Below are 19,617 nucleotides of genomic sequence, written 5' to 3'. Positions count from 1 at the left end.
GTGAGGGGCTGAGCCATGAAGGGGTCTGGGGTAGCATGTCCCAGGCGGAGGGAGCAGCACAGGCAGTACACTTCAGGTGGAGGTGAGTCCGCTGTGTTCAGGGAGCAGAAGGAACCCGAGCAGCAGAAGCTGAATAAGCCCGGAGCAGAGTAGGAGGTGATGATGTTGGAAAGGTAAATGGAGGTAGGAAAGGAGGAATGAGAAATAGGGAGGAGACATAAAGGAAGGACAGGGGGAAAAGATTTAAATTCAGAAGTTCCCCACACTTTTCCAGGTCTGTGACCTCCCCACCCCCCTACCCCAGCCTGTCTTCCTTGCAGATTCTTGGGGAATCTGTAAATCTACCTGTGCACTGTTCATTAACTCCCCCAATATACAGAGTAAGCAAAGAGAGATAGGATGCCTTGGGGAACCTATAATTTAGGGGATTTTCCAGCGTTATCTATCATCAGATAATGAAGACCACAGCAGCTGGAGGATCCTGAGGCTGAACAGACCACCAGAGAGATCACCAGGTTGATATCATCACTACACACCATCTCATACTCACCCCTCCTCGAGTTTCCTTTGAGAGAAGAGCTCAGAATCCCTCAAACATGCCCTTCGCTCTGGAGATGGGCCACATTCTCTCTTGAATGTGTATTTCTTGCTTGATCCCCAAAGGCATCGCCGCTCTCTTGAAATTGTCCTCGTTCTCTCTTGTTTAAGTATTTATCTACTTCCCTAAATTAATCTCTGACTATTCCTCTGCAGGTGTGGGCTGAAATTCTTTTCTATTACTTACTTATCAAGAACCCAGCTTGGGGGGTATGGGGCTGGGACTCAGCGGTAGCGCACTTGCCTGGCATTTGTGAGGCTCTGGGTTCGATTCTCAGTACATATATAAATAAATAAAATAAAAGTCTATCAACAACTAATTAATATATATATATATATATTTTGAACAAAGAAAGAACCCTGCTGGCCCTAAGTCAATTTCCCTTTTCTCTCTGTACTCCTTGATCCCTTCTTCAGTCCAGTTTGTATATATGTGTATTGTGTGTGTGTGTGTGTGTCTATACACACAAGTATACATATTGGGGATTGGGACGCTTTATCACTGAGCTATGTCCTCAGTCCATTTTATTTTTTATTTTGAAACAGGGTCTCACTAAGTTGCTGAGGATGGACTTTTATTTGTGATCCTTCTGCCTCCTTCTTCTGAGGAGCTGGGATTACAGGTGTGTACCATAACACCTGGCAGATCATGGTTTTCGATATACTTGACGCCTTTTCTTAAACTTGCAGACACTTCCCCTCCAACCCTCTTTTCCTCTCTTCCTTCCTCCATACTTCTCTCTCTCTTTCCTTCCTTCCTTCTATCTTTCCTCTCTTTCCTTCCTTTCGTGTTTCCTTTCTTTCCTTCCTTCCTTCCTTGTCTCTTGTACAAATATCCCCTGAATCCTCTTAAATGCTATACAGTGTGCTTGGTGTGGAGCAGAAGGTTTGTGTGAAATGCAGGCTCCATATCCCCTTGTTAATTGAGTTTTGAGTTTCTCTGCTGCAGTGAACTTCTGTTGTCAGTGGGAGAAAAGAAAAGTCATGGTTTTCTGAGGTCGTTTTTTCTCATTCTCATTCTGCTCGTCATTTCCCTCCTCGAAGCAATCCTGTAATTAGAGATTATTTTGTTTTTCATTATTAATATTTGCTCTTTTTAGACACACATGACAGTAGAGTATATTTTGACAGATTATACACATATGGAGTATATATCTTATTCTGATTAAGATCTTCTTCTTGTGGTTTGACATGATGTGGAATTTCACTGCTGGTGTACTCATTTATGAACACAGGAAACTTAGGTCCACTTGATTCCACTATCTTTCATATTCTCACCCCCCTTCATCCTCTTTGTCTACTCCAGTGAACCTCTATTCATCCCTGAGGTAAAGCTTATTACACACATTTTGTGGATATGAAAACTGAAGTTGAGAGGGATGAAGTGGTTTGCCCAATGTCACATATCTAATTAGTACCCCATCCAGAATTTGGACTCAAGTCTTTGGGCTTGCAGGAAGTTCTTCATTCCAGCACACCAACTCTCTGCTAAAGTCAGAGCGAGCATTTCTCATCAAGTCTAAGGTGATAGACTGCATCATTATTTATGTACCATTCAAGGTGAAAAATAAACTATGATATGCCATTGAATGAAGATGCATTTGATAGCAGAGATAGTAAAGTGTTAAATCTAGTATAACAGGAAGTATAAATTTTATGTGAACAATTGTCTCAGTCCCGGATACAATTCTATTTGCTCTTATTGATACATCAGGAGGTGTGTAAATCTTCAGGGAAAGTGTTGGCTTAACAAATAGAGTGACACATAATTTTTTTTCCTAAGAACTGCTGTGAGAGGAAAATAAACAATAAAGTGATGATGGTATTACATTAATACAACTCTGCAGGAGGGATGAGGGAACACTCAGGAAGAATTGATCTGTTTTATTCCAGTAATGAGAAAGGAGAGTTGTAAGTAACACTTAAGCTCAAGGAGATGATGAATGAGCCTGGGACAGGGGGAGGGAGCAGATGTTGGAAGAAGTGCATATGGAGCAATAATTCTAAAATGCAACTTGGGGACCAGTGTCACTCTAGAAGTAGGTTTTATTGGCTTGTAGCAAAATGGGGGTAAAAAATAATATGATAATTTTGATAGATGGAAAGGTGATACATACAATCCAAGATTCATTCATGATAAACCATCTATTTATAGATATTTTAAATATTCACTCTTAATGAAAATTAGTTTAAAAAGGGGATCTTATAATCTAATAAATGTGGGCGCAGTGGTGCATGCCTGTAATCCAGCGGTTCCAGAGGCTGAGGCAGGAGGTTCACTGAGTTCAAAGCCAGCCTCAGCAAAAGTGAGGCACTAAGCAACTCAGTGAGATCCTTTCTCTAAATCAAATACAAAATAGGGCTGGGGATGTGGCTCAGTGGTCAAATGCCCTTGAGTTTAATTCCTGGTACCAAAACAAAAACCAGCCGATCAACCAAACAACAACAACAACAACAAAACCCCCAGCAACATTGAAATCTTTCTTGTGTGGTGGAAGAGGAGGATCTCTACTTAGTTCTCTGCTACTCAACATGATACAGAAAGTAACCACAGTGCAGTAGGCCAGGAAAGAGAAACAAAAGGTGTGGAGATGAGCAAGGATGAAATGATATTCCTTATTTTCAGATGTTATGCAGATTTTCCAAAATAATCTCCAGATCCGTGATCAGAATGGGTAAGAGAGAAGACAGTGTTTGCTGTATATGAAATTGATATGCAAATCAATTGTATTTTTCTACATAACCATCAAACAGAAAATGAAATTTAAAATGATAAGCACTTAACAATAGCACTAAAAAGGTCAGGAACAAGCCTGGTATAGTGGCACATGCCTGTAATCCCAGCAACCTGGGGAAGCTGAGGCAGGAGGATCTCAAGTTCAAAGCCAGCCTCAGTAACTCAGTGGGACCCTGTTTCTAAACAAAATACAACAAAGGGCTGGGATGTGGTTCAGTGGTTAAGTGTCCCTGGGTTCAATACCCTGTACCAAAACAAAACAAAAAGTCAGGTACATAGGAATAAATATAAAAGAAGATATGCAAAATTCCTTACAGAGCACTTTTAAGATATTATGAGAAAGCAATAAAAACCCAAATAAATGTGAGATATATGACATTCGATACCTTAAAGGCATCAGTTCTTTCCAAAATTATCTATAGAGTCAATGTAATTCATATAAAAATCCCAAAGGTTTGTGTGTGTTGTATGGGAGTGTGTGATTTAAGTAGATTTAAAAGGTTTTATGTAAGAACTGGGGTTGCAGTCAGTGGCAGAGCACTGTCCTAGCAGTGGGTTCTATCCTAGTATTGAAAAACAAAAAAAAAAAAAGTTTTATTCAAAGGCCAGTAGTCACCAAGACAGTTTTGAAGAATGGGTATTAAGACACTTTATTATCTATCTATCTATCTATCTATTTTGTTTTTCTGAACAAGGGATTGAACCCAGAGGAATTTTACTTCTTAGCTATACCCCTAGCCCTTATTTTTTTGGGGGGGGGGCTATAGGCTATTGAATCCAGGGGCACTCAACTATTGAGCCACATCCCCAATCCTTTTTTTATATTTTATTTTGACAGGGTCTCAGTAAGTTGCTCAAGGCCTCACTAAGTTGCTAAGTCTGGCTTTGAATTTGTGATCCTCTTGCCTCAGCCTCCTGAGTTACTAGAATTATAAGCATAAGTCACAGGACACGGCTCCTTTAATTTTTTTTTAAATTTTGAGACAGGTTCTCACTAAGTTGCCTAGGTGGGCCTCCAACTTGATCTCCTCTTGCCTTTTCCCTCCCACCCCTCCAGCAGCTGTGATTATATAAGGTGTGTGCCACCATGCCTGGCTACAAATCTATAATATTTTTGACAGTGTGGCATGGGCACAGAATCTGATTACCATAAGAGTTGGGCCAATGATGACTTTTAGGGAGAAGATACAGGTTTATAATCTAAAAGGAGCATATGGGAAGCTTTTGGGGTGCTGATAGTTCTATTTCTTGAACAGGATAATAATGACCCTTTTTGTAATTTATTAATCTCTCTCTCTCTCTCTCTCTCTCTCTCTCTCTCTCTCTCTGTGTGTGTGTGTGTGTGTGTGTGTGTGTTTACAATAAAGCTTTCTTTTTTTAAAATAAGAAAGTATAACCAAGTCACTAGAGATAGATGCTGGGCTGGAGTGAGGTGGGGGTGGAGGGACTTTCTTCCACATGCTTCTCTCTTGATGCACATATATACATACTGTCAATTTCCTGTCTTGGGTACATTTTGAATTATTTTGACATGCACTGGCCATTGATGATGAATCTAAGTCCTTCAAAAGCTTTGTTCTGTCAAAACCATCATCTATTCCTTCTTTTATTTGTTTTTGCAGTGCTGGGATTTAACCCAGAGTCTTGTGCATGCTTAGGCAAGTGCTCTAATTCTTTTCTACACCTATCAGCACTCCCTCACCTCCCAATAACTCTCAGCTTGTCATACATACAATCTAGCCTCAAACTATCCCCCTCCTGTACCCCAACATAGATTGTAGTGTAAGTGGAAAGTTCATTTGGCTACCATTGCTCTCTCCTACTATTTTTTCTCCTCTGTCCTCAACTTGTCATTGCCAATGTTAAAATAGTCCTTACTGGTCCTACAGTTATCCTTTTAACTCCTCTGATTCCTGTGTTCTTCAGCATATGGAAATTCAGTGATGGAGGAAATTGAGCTAAAATACATATAAGACCAAAGTGGGGAAGAGAAAGACTGGAGAGAGCAAGTGTCCAGCATCCATTCAACCCCCCTGGCCACCAGCTATGGGCACACTATTGCTTCCAGATGTCTGAATAGATCAACCCTAAAATCCCATCGTGATAGTTTATTTGTAAATGAGTGAACATAAGAGAAGGCACTTAAATATTTTAGCTGACGTACAACAGAGACAAACCACATTCAAATTGCACTAATAAGTAAAAGAAAAGATGGTTGTTATTTTAAGCCACTATGTTATGGAGTGTATTTTTTTAAAATTATTATTTCTTTTTAGTTGTAGATGGATACAACACCTTTATTTTATTTATTTTTATATGGTGCTAAGGATTGAATCCAGTGCCTCACACACATGCCAGGCAAGCACTCTACCACTGAGCAACAACCACAGCCCCTGAGCATGTTGTTATTAGTAATAGATAACGGATACAACTCCAATGCCGTGGATTTTGAACTTGGTTGTCCAGCTGATGTAGGAGAACAGGAATATTTTTAATGGGATTGTAGGGAAGGTTTGTGTTTTACAAGGATTCTTATTGGCACAAATATGGAGAAGGGATTGAAAGGGGCTGATACTAGAGATTGAAGAGGGTTAGGAATGTTTGAAATAGAGACCAGGGAAAGCATTGTTATATGACTTACCATTATTAACCACAGGCCCAGATGAATGGTTTTGGGCAATCTGGACAGATCTATTCCCCTGGCCAGGGATTGCTTCAGGAATGGGTGTGTGAGTGAATCATGTTCTCATATTTAAATGTTGAGTATGAATGTGATGGCATTTGAAGACAGGGACTATAAAGAGGCAATCAAGTTTATTTATTTATTTTTTTGAACGTGTAAAATATGTTTTATTGTTCTTTAAAAGGGTTCAGGGTTTGGTTTTAAATCAGGCTGCATCAGTCTGACATCTCTCTCACCATGTCAAACTGGCTTCAGCTAGCAATACTTCATTAAATCCAAAGGAAAAAAAATGTTTTGATGGGAAAAAATCCAGTTCTGAGAACAATTAACATTACTCTGTAATTTAAAATAAAATGAGGGCTAATGTTTCACTTTGTTTTATATACCCTTCTTCTCGCTTAGAACCAGGAATGTAGTTCTCCTAACTCGGGCAGGCACTGGTACTGATGGAGGCTGCATGCATGTGAATGCACACACCTATACTCCCCGCCCCAAACAACATTCAGAGCATATCAAATGGAAAAGGTTTCTGATGGCATTGATCCAAAGAGTTGAAAGTATATCTGAACTTAGAGGTTATGATATTTTGATTTGATCTCGAGTCTGTGTTAAAGGAATCTATTGTCATATTCAGAAATAAAAAGAATTTTGGATAGTACCATCATTTTTTTACTTGAAAATGGCAATCAAGTTTAAATAAGGTAATTAGGATGGACTCTAATCCCATATGGCTGGTATACTTATAAGAAGAGGAAATTCGGACAGAAAGAGAGACACCGGGAATGCACTGCACTCAGAGCTTAGACCAGTAAAGACATAGAGAGGTGGCTACTATAAGCTAAAGAGAGAGGCCTCAGAAGGAATCAGACCTCAGAAGGAACTAGAGCTGGGCATGTGTACCTTCAACTTCTAGTCTCCAGTACTGTGAGAAAATAGGTTGGCATTGTTTAGAGCAGCAGTCTGAGCGTGCTCTAAACAATGACAGTGCCACATGTGACCATCTCAGGCCAATGAGACATTAGGAACAGGAAGCTGGGGGACTCTGGAGAAAGCTTGCTGTCTCCTGAAAAGGAGCCACAGGAAAAGATGAGCCTCCTCCCTTGGCTTGTAGGTAATGCCTGGAATACCAGTCACCATCTTGAACTCAGTCATAGGATGAAGCCTGGTGGACAAAAGCTAATGAGTCAGTTAAGCATAAATCCTACCCTCTTTCTAGATTTTTTTACTTCATTAAGTGATATATTTACTTTTGTTTAAGCCACTTTGAGATGGAGTTTCTATTAATCACTACTGAATGTGTCCTATATAATCTAGACCTTAACTAAACAAGTGTCAAGGGCAGTGGGATTTGGAGGAGGTGGCATAGGGAACAGATTGCAGAGGAAGTAGGAGGTACAATCGATGGGACACAGTCACTGACTGAATGCTGATGGTTAGAAGGGATAATATCCCTCAAACAGGTCCACCATTTTCCTAGATTCTTAGGTTCAGTCAATCAGTAGTAGACTGTTCCATGATGTGTGTACTACTAAAGATGGGATGTATAATGATACTAAAGATGTCAAAATATGAAAAAAAATCTGAGAATTAATAAGAAAAGTACTAAAAGAATATATATTTTCTTTGTGTGTCTCTGTGTGTGTGTGTGTGTGTGTGCAGTTTTTCTGGGTTTATTTAAGTACAAGTGAAATATACACAGGAGTCTCCTATTCATTTCCTTCACTGTGCAGCCTGGCATTGGAACTGGTGACTCTGAGGGCCAGTAGGGTTTCTTTTTTCACGATGGCTTTGAGGTTCATGAAGGAAATACTGTGAGCAATCTCAGCACAATAAGACTCATTGCTCATTGGCAGCATTTCCAGCTCCTTGACATTGGGGACAAGGAACTTCCAGAAGCCACTGAGTAGCATGGACTTTCCTTTCTTGTTGCTCCCATAACCAATGTTGGGAATCAATCTGTGACCCTCGAATCTTCTCTGAACCCAGTTGTTGATATCCCTGGGTTTCTATTGGTTATTCTTACTTTTGACATTAAGGGAAAAATAGCAAAACTTTGTATGGAACTACATTTATTCAAGCTAAAGGCTTACATTCATTCTGAAATGATACCTTTCCTATTTTGTTGTTAAAGTTTCCTTTTTCTATGAAATGATGACTAGAGCCTGACTAGAGCTGAATGAGCCTTGTGTTCCTCTTTTTGATGAACTCGGACTTCTTGAGAGGTCTGAGGCTGGCGATAATGCTGAGCAGGAGATTGCTGTTAGCATTGCAGGCAGTGCACGGAGAGGAGAGGGGCAGAAGTGGGCATTCCTTCATGGACACTGTTTTATTCTATTCTCTCAATATCTCTGATTATCTTGGATCTACAAAAATAAAAATACTGGCTTAATCAAAGAGAGGTTCACAATCTTCCTATGGATTGCAATGTTATCAGTACGACAATGAAGTTATATATTAGGGATGTGGTGTCACTGAGGAGGAGCTGATTACTTTTATTATAAGCTGATGGGACTTGGATAACATTGGGACAGGAATGATATAAGAGGTTTGAAGAACTAAAGGGGCTTTTTTACTGATTTAATCCCAAATGCAGTGTGCAGTAAAGTTTTACTAGTTTGTGGCAAAATGAGAAAATTAAGGACAAAATAGCAAAACTTTGTATGGAACTACATTTATTCAAGCTAAAGGCTTATATTCATTCTGAAAAGATACCTTTCCTATTTTGTTGTTAAAGTTTCCTTTTTCTATGAAATGATGATGATAGGTATTTGAAAAAAAGGTTTTACTTATCAGGAAAGAAAGGCACAAACAAAAAGCCAAAATCAACATCAACTCTTGTTAGTCTTCTCTATTGTCTTTTTTGAAAACACACAAGTCCACAAAATCTGCAAATCTACGAACAATGCTAGTAGTTGACCTCTAATATTTGTCCTGCTAATTCCATCATCATCACTGAATATCTTTCCTGTATTAACCAGAGGCCTCACCTCCTTGGGCATCATGCCAGGGGAGGGTGAGTCTGGAGACCTGGGCTGTGCCCCCTGTGTTTTCTTCATAAAGGGCTCAGCTCTCACTTCTCATTAGGAGCCTCTGCAGAGAAAGATCCAGTCTCCACTTGCTGGGAACTTCAGCTCCTGGCCTTGTGTTGAAGGAAGGTGTTTGCTTTGTGTGAGTTTGGGGAGCCCTTGGGGAGCTCAGGTCTGATTTAGTTTCCAGAGATGTTTGGAGTTAAAAGAAAGAGACAAAGAGAGCTTTGAATTTTTCTAAGATTAGAAAGGAGTGGGGACAGTGTTAAAGATAAAAAGATAATCAAGATAGTGACTTTCATCTTTGTTTTTTAAGACTAACAATGACCCAATTCAGCTTTCTGCTGTTTCTCATTGTGGCCAGCAGAGGATGCAGTGCTGGTGAGTCTCCCTGTTAGGGGCCCAGTCCACCCCCGTCCCTCCCCGCACCCTCCCTCACCTGCATACAGCTTTCAAAGAAAACACAACTAGGTAGGGTTGATTCCAGAATGGGGGACTCTCCTGAACCAGAGATGATGTCTTTGAGATGCACAGAAGCCACCTTGGATGTAGTCTGAGTGCTGATTTCTAGCAGTGAGAGTATTGCTAAGACCTATCCTGGATCTGGTTCTTTGTCTCTGTGTGGTCCTGAGGGGACCCTTGTAAGAACCGTGTTCTCTCCTTGCTATTTCCAACTCAAATGGAGTGCCTTGGCCTTGGGATTTCCATGGCAATTGTGGGGTATGCTCTGTGTCCAGAGAATGTTCTCTTCATACTCTTCTCTACAACAAGAATAGGAATGGCATTTTACAATCTGTTTTTCTATTATCTATCTATCTATCTATCTATCTATCTATCTATCTATCTATCTATCATCTATCTATCTATCTATCTATCATCTATCTACCTACCTTTTAATGAGAAAAGCCTGTTTCTTTTCTCAGTACTGTGGATTGAACCCAGGGGCACTCTACCACTGAGCCACATCACCAGCATGTTTTATTATTTTTTTATTTTGAGATAGGGTCTTATTGAGTTACCCAGGCTGACTTTGAATTTGTGATCCTTCTGCCTCAGCATCCTAAGTCACTGGGATCACAGGTGTTTACCACCATGCCTGGCTGAGAAAAGCATGTTTCTACATATTACCTCACTTGATCTTTACAAAAATACTAGTTATTAGCTTCATCTTAGGCAGAAGGAAACTGAGGCTCAGGTGTGGCAAATAGAACCCAAGGACTCTGCCCTGGAAGCCTCAGCTACTTAGGCCTGAATCCCTCTGACTTGAAAGCCTGTGATGCTTCCACCCCTCCAGACTTTTAGACTGATTTGCAGAGTTGACACTCGTGTACAAGGTTCTTCATTCTGTGCCCCTGCTGGTCTCCTGGCTAGAGTCTCAGCTCTGTCACCTCACCCTCTGCCTCAACCACCTTAAGCTACCTGTATTTCCTCCTCAAGCCGGGCTTTGTTTCATTCTTTTCTCCAGGTCTTTGCACATGTTTTTCTCCTGCCTTGAATTCTCTTTTCTTTCTTCCAACTGATGAATCATGTCTATTCTCTCAGAGTACACTGTAGTGTCACCAGAACTAGAAAGCCTCTGTCACTAAGTCATCCTACCCCAGACTACCCCCGGCTCCCTTCAGACTTCTCTATTCTCATCTCAGAGCCTTTCTCTTGTTCTCCTGAGTTTATCCTTCATTCCTTTTAATAACATTTTCTGTTGGTTTTGGCAACTCCCTCTAGAGGTAAGTTCCTGGGGATGTTGAATTTCTTTAAATGCCCGGTGCCCAGGGCAGGGCGTGGCCCAGCATGAGGTCGTGTGGAGGGAGGGAGGTAAACCTGTGCTGGATGCTGGCTCAGATGGGCTGATGGATGATGCTGGATAGCTCAGGGTCTTTCAACCCAGGCAGCGAGGCTCTGCCACAGAGGTGGAGTGAGTTTGGGATTAGTGGTAAGGGAAGGCTGGGTTTTGTGTCAGAGCAGCAAAGAGAATGAAACTCTGCATATTCTCTAGGTGTGGTCAGTACTGTTCCCATGAAATGGACCTGGTCTTCACTGTATGCATCTCTGCCTGGAAAGAAATCAAAGAGAAATACTTTGGTGCAAATGGTAAGTAACAAGCCCTGTCAGAATTTTGTCCTTTGTGAAGTTTTTTTTTTTTTTTTAGTTTATTTAAATTTTTTTTTTTTAAGTACTGGGGATTGGACCTGCTGAGCTACATCCCAAGGCCTGCCCTCCTTTTTTTTGAGACAAGGTCTCTCTAAGTTGCTGAGGCTGGCCAATTTGTGATCCTTCTTCCTCAGACTCCCCAGTTGCTGGTATCATAGCCTTGTATCACTATACCCATCAACACTATCCATCTCAAGAAAAATTTCATTACCCCAAACAAAAACTCCATAATTATTAAGAAATAAATCTGCATTCTACCTTCCCTAAGGCCCTATTAACTTCTGTTCTACTTTCTGTCCTATAAGTTTGCCTATTCTAGTTACCTCGTATAAGTAGAATCATGAGGTAGCTACACTTTTGCATCTGGCTTATTTCACAAAGCATAATGTTTTTGCTAAGCATAAATAATTCATTCCTTTTTATTCATTGTGTATAGATATATATGTCAATGTATGCATGCTATATATTGTGTATGATGTGTGTGTGTGTAGATCTACATATACACTCAATGTTTTATTTGTCCATTCATCTGTTGAATATTTGGGTTGTTTCTATCTTTTGAGTCTTGTGACTAATGCTACAATAAATGTTATGTGTACAACTTTCTGTTTGAGTTTCTGTTTTTAATTCTTTTAGTATATCCTAGAAGCGTAATTGCTGGGTCATGTAAATATTCTGTGCTTAACTCTGTGAAGAACATTGCTGAGAGATTGGATAATTTTATGTTCTGCCTCAATCAGAGAGATGTGGTCTTCTGAACTTGGGGATGCATAGTGACAGGACTCAGGAGAGGAGCCCTTAGGCCATGTTTCTAGTTCCCAGAGCTGTCCTGGTCATGGCACTGAGATGGCATGAGCTTCCAGACAGGGAGGCTCTGGGCTGGTTCTCTCCACAGATGGCCTGTATTTCCTCCGGGCCAAGAATGGTGCCGTCTACCAGACCTTCTGTGACATGACCTCTGTGGGTGGTGGCTGGACCCTGGTGGCCAGTGTACACGAGAACAACATGGCTGGGAAGTGCACGGTGGGCGATCGGTGGTCCAGCCAGCAGGGCAACAGAGCAGACTACCCAGAGGGGGACGGCAACTGGGCCAATTACAACACCTTCGGGTCTGCAGAGGCGGCCACCAGTGACGACTACAAGGTGGGTGCCACTGGGAAAGGGTGAGGACCTGAGTGTGGCTGGGCAGGAGGTGGGTTGGGAGGGGGGTTGCGGACATGGGGCTGGAGCAGAAGAGAGAAATAGTCACATGCCTTGAATCCCAGCTTCCTCCCATAAGGCCATTAGGCAGCGGGGCGGTGGTGGGGGCATGACCTGCTGGAGGTGGGTGTGTGTGAGCACGGCTGGCCATCTGTCCCCCTGGAGCCCAGAGCTGTCAGCTCAGCTGAGGGAGCCCATGTGTGTCTATTTCCCCTGTGGGACCTGGGCTGGTCAGTCTCAGTGTTGGTTGCTTTCCAGAACCCTGGCTACTTCGACATCCAGGCTGCAGACCTGGGCATCTGGCATGTGCCCAACAAGAGCCCCATGCAGAACTGGCAGAACAGCTCTCTGCTGAGGTACCGCACCAGAACTGGCTTCTTCCAGCATCTGGAACATAATCTGTTTGGCCTCTACCAGGTACATAGGGCTGCGGGCTGGGACTGGCTGTCCTGGCTGTAGAGAGAGGCAGGTGTGTGAGGTTGGGCAAGAAGCACCTTTCCATGGCCCTTTCATGTCCCCTAATCCTAATTTGCTGATGGCTTCTGACCCACTTTCCTCAGAAATTCTGAGCCAGAGAAGATAAAAACCCAGGGGAGAGGATATTTGGGGCAGGAAGAGAGAGAGAAAGTGCACCACGTGGCTGGGGCTATTGGAGAAATACAGCAAAAAGGAAAGATTCATATTTTGACTGGTTTTGAAATAATCTCAGCTACTGAGAAAACACTGCTTCCTCTTTATGAATGACAGTAATCTACCCAAACCAAAACTATTGTCCTTATTCAATGATTTTTTTTTGTTCCTTATAGAAATACCCAGTGAAATATGGAATAGGAAAGTGTTGGACTGACAATGGTCCGGCGATACCTGTGGTCTACGATTTTGGCGATGCTCAGAAAACTGCAGCGTATTACTCACCCTATGGCCAGCGTGAGTTCTTAATGCTCCTTGAACTCTTCATAGCAAAGATGATAAATTCAGTTATGACAGGGAGAAGTTATTTATCACGACAGCCTTGTTCTCTTCTATAAGTGTTACATGTCTTGTCACATTTAATTTGCACAACTACCTTTGAGGACTATTATGAACTCCACTTTATTGACCAGAAACCTGAAGCACTGAGAGGTTCAGGAACCTACCTGAGATCACAGTGCACAGGCAGGAGAGGCAGCATGTGGGCTGGGAAGGCCTAAAATAAATGAGCAAGAGGTACTGATGAATTCCAAAGATTTTAAATTTATGACCAATTGGCTCCAGATTCTATTCTTAGCTACCCCATTATCAACCCTTCAGCAACTTATTGAGACCAGGCCAGGTTCGTGTATAAAACAACAACAAACAACAGACAAAATGGTGAGACAGTTTTATTTCTATTGTGAGGGATAAATATTTGTTTAGTGTGAATCTAAGTTTGGTAACATCACCTTTGTAGAGGTTGAGCCTATTCTATAGAATTCAAAGCTGTTGTAAATACATTTAGGTCTTGAGAATTTAAAATCCTGGTGTATGTAGGAGAATTGTAAGTCTGAGGCTATCTGGACAATTTAGTGAGACCCTGTCTCAAAAAAGAAAGGGGGGCAGGCAAGAAAAACTAATTGCTGCAACAAGCCTTTGTTTGTGATTCCCCAATATTGTTGAATTTCTCTAAACAAATTCTAGTAGAATAGGGGTTGCCTCTGAGATCCACTTCTTGAGTTCTGGGGTTGGGAAAAGGTTGGTGAAGTTTGGGGCTGGGATGCACTAGTCATGACCACAGTAGTGCTGGCCTCCACTCTTGAGCCTCAGCCTGGCATCCACTCTCTCTGGGCAGCCTAAAGGAAGCTATTTCTGGCATCCTCCTTGAGTGCTGTTTTCTGCATCTCATTTTCAGAGGAATTCACTGCAGGATTTATCCAGTTCAGAGTATTTAATAATGAGGGAGCAGCCAATGACTTGTGTGCCGGAATGAGGGTCACCGGATGTAACACTGAATTTGTGAGTCTTTGTGGGGACCAAAGGCGCTCATGAATGAGGCTGAGTATGTGGGTGCGTATGTGTGTTGAGTGTAGTGTGAGCATGTGTATACATGTGGGACTGTGACTTCCCTTCCTCCTTGCTGAGTCTCTGAGGGACCAGGGCTGCAGGACCTCCTGTCCAGGCACAGACATCCTGTACTGTTCAGGATCAATATCAAGTTGCATGCTCACCCTTTGGGATAAAACATTCTGTTACCTGGATTTAGGGTGAGGATTATGTTCAGGGACAACCCATGGAAACCTCTTGAAGCTGAGAGTGCTTGAGAAACATGAGGTGTTGTTATTCTCCACCTGAGCTTTAGCTGCCAGAGTCAACCTTGGCCTTCCCACCCCTGTCCAGGGATTGCATGGATGGACCATGTGTTGACACCTTACCAGGAAAGTCCTGGACATATTCTGCTAGAACCTCACTCAGGCCATCCCAGCTCCCTACCACAGGTACTTTCTCTGGCCAGAGGTTACCATGGGGACTGATTGCCAGAGCAGGACAAGGTAGCTTCATCGTCAAGAAGGACCCTGGGGTTATGATGGGGAATTTTCAGTATGGAAACACTAAAGGAGCAGGTCTGTTGTGACTATCTGGCTCCCCTGGCACCTTGAAGCCATGGCTTCAGGCATGTGTAATATAGTGTGCACATGTGCCAGCACACACCTGCTCTTACCTGCCCTGAGCACCTACACTGTACTAGAACAGGAGACACATATATTCCTTGCTCTCATCCAACAGGGCAGACTTTCACACAAAGGTGAAATTACTATCTGATGAACCCAAGGTCTTAGTAGAAATATAAACCAGGAGGGTGGGAGCGTAACTCAGTGGTTGAGTGCTTACCCAGCTTTTGTGAGGTCCTTGGTTCATCCCTCAGCAACAAAAATAAGACAAAACAAAACAATATGACAACAACAACAAATACTAGGGCTATAAGAACACCTAACTCTGATGAGGTGTCAAGGAAGTGATTGCAGGAAAGGGAACTTCTGTGCTGAGTCTTGAGAGCTGGAGAGATAGAACTTTATGAGTTCTCAATGCACTTTAGGAAATGAATAATGTGTTCAGAATCATCAGTGTTTCAGAGGGCATGTGGCATTCAGGGGGCAACAAGCTGTTTTGCAGTTTTGATTCATGAGATGTATGTGGGGGTAGTGACAGGAACTGAATTAAGAAGAGACTTTAATATCACAACAAAGATTTTGAACTTTATAGTTGATGAGAGCCAATAAAATACTTGAACAGGAAGATTGACTTGATTGTCTTTGTGACAAGCATGCTGGTAGCACAGTGGTGACAGATTCTAGTGGGGTGAGATTAAGGACCAGGAGACCAGTATTGAGGTGGTTGCATAGTTCAGAAGAAGGCCTGAAATAAATGAGCAGGAGGTACTGATGAAGTCCTAAGATTTTAAATTTATGACCAGTTGAACACAGAGGATGGAAAGAGAAAAAGTCTAGAATAAGCTCATGGTTTTCATTTGGGTAAGAGAATATCATTTATTAAGTCAGGGTGTCTGGATGATGAACAGGTTTGGGGTCAATGAAGGATATGCAGTCATACGCTGCTGCAGAACAATATTTTGATCAATGACAGACTGCAAATATGACAAAAGTCCCAGGAGATTATATTACCTTGTGACATCATGGTCATCTTAGTTTGTAAATAAACTATCATGTTCACACAGTGTCAAAATTGCCCAAAGATGCATTTTTTACAAAGTATCCCCATATTAAATGATGTCTGGAGGTAATTAACTGTGTTTTGGTTGGAGGGAGCTTGAAGTGCCTTCAGAGAGGTCCCAGTGATAGAGTTTGAGGTCTTCAGCCCAAGAAAAGAAAGGACTGGAGATAGAGCTTTGGGGCCATCAGTGAATTGTCAGTAACTGTAGCCAAAGAGGATCAAACAATCTATAAAGGAAAGGGAGATGTGTCCCCTCCTAGGGAGCAGCACTTAAGGAATTCATGAAGAAAGAGTCCATCCAGGGAATCCAAGAAGGAATGTTCAGAAAAGTTGAAGGAAAGTCAAGAGGAGATGGTATGTCACTAAAGCTAGGGGTAGAGAAGTTTTTATGGGAGACATAGATCAACACTGCCCATGGAGAATTGATGAGTAGCAAAGATTCCTCTGGATTTGGCCATTAAGGTCTTTGGGCTCATCAGCAGACCTCTCATTGTCACCCCCCCACTCCTTGTTTCCTAGCACTGCATCGGTGGAGGAGGGTACTTCCCAGAGAGTAAACCCTATCAGTGTGGAGACTTCTCTGCTTTTGACTGGAATGGATATGGAGCTCATGTTTCTTACAGCAGCAGCCGGGAGATAACAGAGGCAGCTGTGCTTCTCTTCTATCGTTGAGAACTTCAGACTACGGGACCCAGAGCTCTTCTCTTAATGATGGGGTCCCAAGGATGGAGAACCACTTGCCCAGTAGCTAGAATGTAGCAGAGGAAAGAAGAATAAATCATATTAATTCAGGGATTGGGGTTTGTGTTACTTGGCTTTGTGTCACTGTGACTGAAATATCTGGTAAGAACAACTTAGAGGAGAAACAGTTTATTTTGGCTCACGATTTCAGAGACTCAGTCCATGGTGGATCAAGTCCATTGCTTTGGGCCCAAGATGAGGCCGAATATCATGGAGGAAGGGTGTGGTGGAGGAAAGTTACTCCACTCATGGCTGCCAGGAAGAGGGAAGAAAGAGAGAGAGGGAGAGAGGAAGCAAGAAGGAGGGAGAGAAAGAAGAGTAGGATGGGGTCTCAGGCAAGAAGAACTCTTCTAGGGCACACCCCCAGTGACCCACCTCCTCCAGGTATGCTCCACCTGCTTACAGTTACTGCCCAGTCAGTTCATTCAAATTAGGATGGACTAATTATGTTACAGTGCTCACAATCCAGTTATTTCACTTCTGAATATTCCTGAATTAACACAGGGGATACCTCATATCCAAACCATAAGTGTTTTTATGAATTCTAGGAGATTTCAAAAGACTGTCTTAACAGGGTCAATGGCCAGCATCTCATTGGAGGGTTCTTCTTCCTGCCCAGGAGAACGTAAGCCACCCTAAAACTTAATGTCCCAAATAATGAGTGAATAACAAACACAAATAGTCAGAAATATATTTACAATAGCGAAGCCCCTGATAGATCTAGTCAACGTGGGCTCGGGAACTAGACAGAGAAAAAGGTGGCTCTGGTGGTTTACTTAAGGGGGTACATCAAAGGCAGGTTTCAAGGGCGAAGTCTTGCTCTGTGAAATGTCTTGCAGTCAGAAGGTTGATTGACATCTTGGCAGGATATACCCATCTCAGGTGCTGTGTAGGCCACAGCAGAGCACAGTAGAAATTCACACTGTCCCTGAGCAATTGACCAGAGAGAATGTCCACTGGTCATTCCCAGACACCAGATGTTTCTATCCACTAGGTTTCCATGTGCGGTGACCCACATGCAACCCGTGGACAGCTCGTGACACTGTCTATTGCTCTGAACAATTCTACTTCAATCACTTTTGTGCTTGGAATGTTAGGGCTTAGAAATACTAATAGGGGAATATGCCATCCCCCAACTCCCTTCTGGTAACCCTTTAAAACAGCCAGTGGAATAAAGGTCAAGGAAGAGGCATTTTATCCTTCTCCCTCTTAACTTACTCATATGGACTGCTCAATTTGCATCCTCAACCTGAAACTCCTAAAGAAGAAAATAGTCTTTTTGGGGGGGAGAGAGGTTGAGGGTGCAATAAAGAAGGAAAAGACACCTAATATCCATATCTGGTGTCTGTCAGCCTTGGTGGTGGGTTTCTCCTTAGGAAAGGATGGGGCTGGCAGGCCTCTGAGGATGCCTCTTCTAGGGTAGTGGCTAACCCTCCTGGGATCCCATCTTCAGGGCCTTGTTCAAAAGGGGCCAAGTGACCCAATCATCCCCACTGTGTTATTGGTACAGGTGGGATGGGATGACATCAATACTAGCCCTTGGTTAAATGTTAGGCATTTTATTGTGTTTTCCTCTAGAGTGCAACTATGAGTATAACCAACCCTTCCTAGTCTTCCCTACTGTAAGTGTCCATTATTCCTCTCTGGCTAGGAGACATCCTTCTTGGGTTTAATAGTTTGCTCCAGTGGCTCATAGAATCCAGGAAAATAGTTTATTGGCAATTAATTACAAAGTCTACACATCCTGATTTCAAAATTTTCTACAAAGCTACAGTGATCAAAACAGTATGCTACTGGCATAAAGGCAGGCACAGAGACTAATGGAATCAACTAGAGAGCTCAGAAATGAGCCCTCACATTATGGTCAAATGATTTGGAACAAGTTTGTCAGGTCCACGCAATGGGAAAAACTAGAAATCCACATGCAAAAGAATGAAGCTGGACCCTACCTAACACTGCACACAAAAACTAGCTCAAAAATGGATCCATAACCTAAATTTAAGACCTAGAACTATAAAACTCTTAGATCAAAACAGGTCAAAGTCTTCATAGTAGTGAATTTGGCAATGATTTCTCAGACACCAATAGCACAGGCAACAAATGAAAGAGTAGACAGATTAGCCTTCATGAGAATTAAAAATTCTGTCCATCTAGCAGCGTGTGGTGCCACGTACCTGTGATCCCAGCAACTGGGGAGGCTGAGGCAGGAGGACCACAAGTTTGAGGCCAGTCTCAGCAACTTACTGAGACCCTGTCTCAAAATAAAAAATAAAAATGACTGAGGGTATTGCTCAGTGGCAAAGTGTCCCTGGGTTCAATCCCTAGTATCCTTCCTACCCCTCACCAAATATATACAATCCAAAAAGCACTATCAACAGAGTAAAAACAATTATAGAATGGGAAAAATATTTGCAAATCATATGACTGGTAAGTGACCAATATCCAGAATTTAGAGAGAACTCCTAAAATTCAACAATACAACTTCAAACAACTCAATTCAAAAATGGGCAAAAGACTCAAATAGACATTTCTCCAAAGAAGAAATACAAGTGGCCAATAAGCTCCTGAAAAGGTGCTAAGCATCACTAATCATCAGGGAAAGACACACCAAAACTCTAATGAGACACCACTTCATACCCATTAGGATGGCTACTATTAAAACAAACAAAACAAAACAAAAAAGCAGAAAATAACAAATATTGGCCAGGATGTGGAGACATTGGAATCCTTGTGTTGTGGGAAAGTGTTGTGGAAAAGAGTTTGGAGGTTCCCCCCAAATTACACATAGACCAAGCATGGTG

At 42.2% G+C, this 19,617-nt stretch overlaps 1 protein-coding gene across 1 annotated transcript; it reads left to right on the top strand.

The window, feature by feature from the left end:
• Positions 1–10,906: 10,906 nt before the first annotated feature.
• On the top strand, positions 10,907–16,862 carry LOC124082586 (intelectin-1-like). The gene is made up of 6 exons (XM_046429039.2): positions 10,907–11,131; positions 12,087–12,334; positions 12,650–12,808; positions 13,198–13,318; positions 14,259–14,362; positions 16,595–16,862. The coding sequence occupies exons 1-6, from the start codon at positions 11,014–11,016 to the stop codon at positions 16,745–16,747; spliced, it is 903 nt and encodes a 300-aa protein (XP_046284995.2). The 5' UTR covers positions 10,907–11,013; the 3' UTR covers positions 16,748–16,862.
• The last annotated feature ends 2,755 nt before the right edge of the window (positions 16,863–19,617 follow it).

Source organism: Marmota monax, unplaced genomic scaffold, assembly GCF_021218885.2.
Source record: "Marmota monax isolate L192 unplaced genomic scaffold, Marmota_monax_Labrador192_F-V1.1 WCK01_AAM20220418_F8-fsc00145, whole genome shotgun sequence".
Lineage (NCBI taxonomy): Eukaryota > Metazoa > Chordata > Mammalia > Rodentia > Sciuridae > Marmota > Marmota monax.
Note: the sequence above shows the minus strand (reverse complement) of the source record. Positions and strands in the feature narration are given on the sequence as shown.

Excerpts from the sequence above, each read along its gene's own strand:
- LOC124082586 (XM_046429039.2), top strand. The coding sequence starts at position 11,014 with ATGAAACTCTGCATATTCTCTAGGTGTGGTCAGTACTGTTCCCATGAA. Across the intron at positions 12,335-12,649 it reads CCACCAGTGACGACTACAAG|AACCCTGGCTACTTCGACAT; the intron begins GTGGGTGCCACT and ends GTTGCTTTCCAG. Across the intron at positions 12,809-13,197 it reads ATCTGTTTGGCCTCTACCAG|AAATACCCAGTGAAATATGG; the intron begins GTACATAGGGCT and ends TGTTCCTTATAG.